At 42.7% G+C, this 6,817-nt stretch overlaps 1 protein-coding gene across 1 annotated transcript in view; it reads left to right on the top strand.

The window, feature by feature from the left end:
• The first annotated feature begins 334 nt into the window (after positions 1–334).
• arx.L (aristaless related homeobox L homeolog) overlaps positions 335–6,817 on the top strand; it is a 13,486-nt gene continuing 7,003 nt past the window's right edge. The window contains 3 exon segments of the mRNA NM_001092981.1: positions 335–685; positions 1,996–2,776; positions 4,031–4,076. Coding sequence (NP_001086450.1) covers positions 499–685; positions 1,996–2,776; positions 4,031–4,076 — 1,014 coding nt within the window. The 5' untranslated portion in view covers positions 335–498.

The raw sequence follows: 6,817 nt of genomic DNA on the forward strand, positions 1-6,817 counted from the left end.
TCTGCAGCACAAAGGGGAATGTGTTTGTAATATAAAGACATAGAGCCTGGTATAAAGTCATTCACCCGAGTGCTGTACATTGATATTTAGCCCCTGTGAGTGAGTGTGAGTGTAAGGACAGGAGCACTGAGAGTAGTAACCAAGTCCATGTCACTATGATCCCTTGAAGTGAAGTGACAAGTAATTGGCATTATTACAATAGTAACATCTCTCCCCGGAATCCATGCAAATGAGCCGATCCAGATCAGGCTTTCCACGCAGCCATTGGCCAATCGGCGCATTAAGAGTAGCGGAGGCCGCGGCAGCCAATCCAGTCGCTCGCTGTGTGGAACACGTGGAAGAGAGAGGCTCAGGAGCTGTGCCCATCACTCAGCGACTTACTGGTGCCCTGAGCGAGAAGAGGGGAGAGAGTGACACTGATGTGCTGGGATCCTCACACACCCTCCCACCGACACAGTCCTGCAGCCCAGCATTGAGCCCAGACACACGGGCACAGCCATGAGCGGCCACTACCAAGAGGAGACTTCTGAGAGGTCGGAATGTAAAAGTAAATCTCCCACCCTGCTCTCTTCCTACTGTATAGACAGTATCCTGGGCAGGAGGAGCCCCTGCAAAATGAGACTTCTGGGCGCCCAGAGCCTGCCTTCCCTGGCACATCGGCTGGACCCCGACAAAACTTTGGAAGGTAAGAAGCGCTCAATGTACACTCGCCCTCCTCTTACTCATGTTACTGACTGCGCTCCTGTTACTGACTGCGCTCCTGTTACTGATGTTTCTGACTGCGCTCCTGTTACTGACTGCGCTATAGAGCGCCGCGCACATCAGCACAAGCAGGCCTGCTCCCCTGGCACCGAATCCTAATTCCCTTCACTCCCACCCAACTGTCATTTCTTCCTTAACCGGCGGCCGGGAATCCCTTGTGTCTCACTAAAGGCAAACTTAACCCTAAGTGGTTAAAGCAGTGCCCCAATTCCCATGGTTCGTTCGGCAGGACGGGCCGATCATTTCACCAAATTAAAAGGATTCATAATTGCCTGACAATATATATTAATCTCCCCAGATCTCTCTTGTGTGCAACCTTTATTAGGACACATTGAAATTAATTCTATTTCATTTTTTTTAAAATGGGAATATTCTCATTTTCAGATATTTAAATAGTATTATCCATTTGGTTCCCTTTCCTGGCGCAAAAAAAAAAAAACATCTCCGGGGAAATAATTCGCATTACAGAATAATAAATATAGTCGTATGTTTCCTATTTCCGATTTGTTCCATGTATTAATATTTAGTGGTATTTAATCACGGCTGTTTTATTTGTCAGTAACAACACAAGCACATAATTGAGTGTGGGTCTGGGTATGTCATAGATTTTCACTGTAGATTATGTTAAAATTTGCACGAGCAAAAAATTCGATTTTAACCAAATAATTGTAAAATCTGGAAACCTCGTTTTAATCCCTCTGTTTATAAATCCATGAACAGAGACATTGCCTTGGCCCACAGCATGCCTTATGCCCGCTGTCCATATCATCCACTTGTCATGCGCAATCGCAGTGCAACTGATATTTATGTTAGCGCAATGTCCCCATGTGCCTGTAACACAATCCCGCTCTCAGTTGGGCCTGTAATAAACATATGCTGGTGGCCTGGAGGTGAAATCTACTTGGAACATGTGTTGAAATTCCTTGTTGACAATAATTAGTTTCCAAAAAGGCATCCAATTAGCAGTCAGATCCCCCCCTCCATCAAACCTGCTTTATTAGCTCCATCATGTCAGGAAGGAGCATTAGTATTGCACGGGAAACAACTGCAAAAGATTTTTCCTAGAAATGTTCCATTGGCCCAATTCCTGGTGCAGATATTTTTGCTTTATTATATTGAAAAGCTGCGTGTTAATATGATTATTTCCATTTCTGCATGAATAATATATATACATACATTATATATTTTTTTTAGTGTGTAATTAAATTATTTAATTATGTCTTTCAAATTTAGGGTCACCTAAGGGCAATGCTACATTTGAGGCCGATTTGCACCTGCCGCCCAAACTAAGGAGACTGTATGGCCCAGTGGGGGCTGGGGGCAGGATCCATCTCCAGTCCATTGCTGATGTCAGATCTGGGGTGCCCCGTTCAGAAAAGACTGATCGTATTTTACTTTTGGGGGGAGCAGGGGAGAATTCCTGGGACAATCACAGCCTAAAGATCAGCCAGGCCCCGCAGGTCAGCATCAGTCGCAGCAAGTCGTACAGAGAGAACAGCGCCCCCCTGCTGCGAGAGGAGCACAGCCCAGAGGGTCTCATGCAACAGTCACAGCAGCAGATCCAAAACAGCTCCAACAACGCCTGCACCTCTTTACAGGACAGACTGGGAGCCCTTTCTCAGAGTCCCAGGGATGAGGAAGACGACGATGAGGACGAGGAAGAGGAGGAGGAGGAAGAAGAAGAGGAGTCAGACAAACAGCATAACTCCAGCAACCCCAACAGGGGGCACCTACAAGATCAGCAGCACCCACAATTCCAGCCGCAGCCGCCGCAGCCACCCCCCGGGTGCGGAACTGACGCGGAGCTGTCCCCTAAGGAGGAACTGATGCTGCACTCTTCAGATGCTGATGGTAAAGACGGAGAGGATAGTGTGTGTCTGTCTGCTGGCAGCGACTCTGAGGAGGGCATGTTAAAGCGCAAGCAGAGGAGGTATCGAACCACCTTTACCAGTTACCAACTAGAGGAGCTGGAGAGGGCCTTCCAGAAAACCCACTACCCTGATGTCTTCACCAGGTACTAACTACAGCAAGGGGGCTCTTAGGGTGGGATGTAGGATTACTTTGTAGCAGTAAATTAGTCGCAGCTTATGTCCTAGTAGCAATCAGGTGCTAAGAATATATTTATTGGTGTAGAGCTGAAAACAAAATCCATGCCTCGTCTCTTACCTCTCCCTACTCCAGCCAGTGTCTCAGGTCATTGGTTTTCTGCTTGAGGCCGGACCGCAAAGGGAACGAATTCTCGCTGATTCCAGTCCGTTCAGATGGCAATAGATAGAGCAGATAAGAGAAAGGAATGACTGTTTGGCAGAGAGTTATTACATGGCAATTACTCTGAATTAGGGTCTCACGTTTACATGTTTTTAATTTAAGCTCCATTGTATTCCAATACTCCGAATAAAACGATATTTTATTTTCTCATATACATAGATTGTGTATATATATATATATATATATATATATATATATATATATATATATATATATATATATATTAATATAGATATATATATATTAATATAAATATATAAAATATAAATATATATATTAGATAGATAGATAGATATATTGATGATTATCAATGATTTCATTATTACGATTTATTCCTGAGCTTGGCGATTCTACATTATTATTATTATTAATAATAATGTACATTCATGAAAAGCGAAGAATATCACATTTGTCGCAATCCCCAAACGAATTCGATGTAATAATACACAAGATCTGCAGCACAATTCCATGCAATGCAATAACACAATAACATTGTAACAGTAGAAACAGGTCTTTTTATTCCCATTAATATCGTTCCTAAATACTCATTTATTACGTTAGAATGGGAATTTGTGTCTCGGTAATTCAAGAACTGCAACAATTTCTATTTAAATAATATTTAAATCCACATATTGGAAAAGAAAACAGAAACTTTGTCTATACCGTGTTTTTTTAGTAATTTTATTAACCCCCTTCTAAGTGACTGTGAAGCACTCAGTGTTAGAGTGTGTGTGTTAGTGTGTAGTGGATGACAGTGTCATGTCACAGCTATTATTGTGAGCAGTTGTTTGTATAAGTCAATGACAGGGACACTGCTCTCTCTGTATATATAACAAGAGGCGCATTGCGCTGCGCTGTGTCTGCTTTATACATGTCCAGGCCCAGGATTGGGGGGGGGGGGTAAGCGGCCTGATAACTGTAGAGTCGCCTGTGGGTCGGGGGGTGGCACAGCAGGTATATACTTGGTATCTGATGGGCTTTCTTGTCTCTATTCCTTTAGAGAGGAGCTAGCGATGCGCCTGGATCTGACAGAAGCCAGAGTGCAGGTGAGTTGCTGTTAATGGAGTCCTGTGGCTCATTCTTTTTCTTCCTTTTCCTTTTTTTCTTTTCTGCTTCAGTGTTGCCTCAGCTGTTGCAATAAATCTATGCGCCTATTTATAGAGCCCCCCAATGTCAGCGCTGTCTGCAATCACCAACGCCGAACTGAAAACAAATCATTCTCCCCGGAGTCCAGGAATTAATTCATCAAATAACGAGCAATTATTACATTCCACCTTTTTGCTAAAGGAAAGGAGCAAGTGTGAAGGCCACTGGGGAGGGAAGATGCCAAGTTGAAAGCGGGGTCCATAGCTGATATGGTGGGGGGAGGGGAGGTGTGGGGGGGCAGTAGGCAATAATCAGTGCATATACTCGCTGCCACCCTGAGCCCCTGCTGACAGTTTTTGGGAGCAACAAAGTCTGTTCCATTTGGCTGAACTGGAGTAGGCGCTCCATAAAAGCGCACTTAGCGCTAAAACAAACAGGCTTATTTCATAGCAAAAGACTGTTTGAGTTAGCCATCAGGTTGCACTACTAGCCACTAGCTAATGCTATTTGATTTGCCAGCAATAAGCCTGCATTGATCTAATAGCTGGGGCTGTAAGTGAGTGCAAAGCTATTAAAGGTGTATTTGCTGCCCATACCAGAGTGCATTTCCTAAGCCCCATCTCATAACCACAGAGACGATAAACACTGGGATGCCCTGATTGCCAACAGAAAACAGATGTCCCTGGCCTGGGAGCTGAGCAAATCACTTTACAGTTACAATCAAGGGCTGATAAAGCATAATAAATTCCATATGGCTCATTTAATACACAACAGCTTCTTGCATTAGAGGGGCTCAGCTGACAGCTCTCCCTCCTTTTGTTGACACATTTCTCCATCGTCAAACAGGGGATGTGACAGCAAATCAGTATTTTTTTTTTTTGGAGGGGGGGATTCGTGGGAAAGTTAAATAACTTAAGAAGGAGGCAGAGAGATAGAGAGACAGAGACACACAGAGAGCGAGAGAGAGACAGAGAGACAGAGAGAGAAAGACAGAGAGAGAGAGAGAGAGAGAGAGAGAGAGAGAGAGAGAGAGAGAGAGAGATAATAAAAGGGGGACTGGGTGCTTTCCAATTTTGGGGAGTATGTGAAAGAGCAGAGCTGAATGGTGGTGCCCACTAAGCCTGGCACTAACTCTGATTAATTGCACGGTGGAAATAGTAAATGCCCTGCGCACCGGGGAGCGCAATGGAGATACGTGTTAAATCCCTGTGGTACTGAGCAAATATTGGCATTTGTCTATTGGTCTCTATGGGGAACTACAAAACCGCACGGACTTTTATTGCGATGTATAAAAGAGTTTCTGTCCACTACGACATTTATAAACTTTAACCCCCCCCCCCTGTGTCTTAAGTAGACTCTCCCTGTGCCCCCTACACACTGCCCAGAAATAAATCTTTAAAGGGCAAGTCAACCCCAAAATAAACAATATGCCATGCATGAATTCTTAACCACTTTCCAATATACATTTATTAAAAAATTGTCAGCGCTTTTAAAGTTATTTGTAAACACGATTGCTGTTAAAAGCTGCATTCGCTCAACTCCTGCTTGTTACTTTTTAAACACTGTGGCAGAAGTCTTGGTTCCCCAGCAAAGTCAGGTCTGTTAATCAGCTGCCTTGTCTTCCATTGTATCAACAGTCTGAGCCACCAGGGCAGGGACAGACAAACGCTGCTTTTGATATATATATACAAATAAATTAAAAAACATGTATTGCAAAGTTGCTTAGAATTATGTTTTTTTTTTATTAGGCATATTTTATATTTTGGGGTTGACTTGCCCTTTAAATCATATAAAGTTTACATTTTGTACATATGGTTGATTTATTATTTAATATGCAATGTAATTAGCATTTATGTTTGTTAAATACTATCTTTATTATGTGCTGGGGTGGTTTTCCCCGTTGAAGCTGCCACAGAAGCAGATGGGGATTGTGTAGTGGCACATTGAGTGGCACCAGGACATACCGTGCGATTTATTTGCGCAGCGCTAATGGGGATTTTACTAGCAGCTTTTACACAGCGCGACAGTGGAATGTTATAGCCCGGGTCAACAGCAGATTCAGGTCGTGCGATTAATTAGACGTGGATTTAATATGACACTTTTACCTGTTGTGTCTGGGTCACTTATTTAAGCTCTGCGCTGTTTTGTTGCACGAAATTACTAACATGGTACATTGCATTTATAAATGTCGGATTTGTGATGAGAAAAGAAAAGGGTTTAATCAATGGATTTAATTCTGCAATTATTTGCCAGTGAGCAGCTGATACACAGACATGACACATAAATACACAAAATGTGCCTTTTTATTGTACAACCAAATATTGACTCAGACACAAAATAAGTGCCAAACGGTTTCCCAAAACTCAGCCATAAACAAGGGCAAATCGAATACTTATTTGCACAATTTCATTGGACTCTTTCACCAAGTCCATCTGACGAACACGATATAGATCGATCGACTTCGATCGAGTATTCGTCATCTCGACAGGAGAGAAAGAGCAAAAACTCAAATTTAAATTATATATATATATATATAGGGAGGTCTCCATGAAAACACAAAAGCTAAGTGTGTGTACATATGTGTCATTTCTCCTATATTACCCCAATAGCACAAGGAATTAACAAAAATAAGGTTATTTTTTTAAATGTGTCTTTTATTGCTGTGGGGATGGGATCTATTATTTTTTAATTTAAGGCTGCA

This window comes from Xenopus laevis, chromosome 2L, assembly GCF_017654675.1.
Source record: "Xenopus laevis strain J_2021 chromosome 2L, Xenopus_laevis_v10.1, whole genome shotgun sequence".
Lineage (NCBI taxonomy): Eukaryota > Metazoa > Chordata > Amphibia > Anura > Pipidae > Xenopus > Xenopus laevis.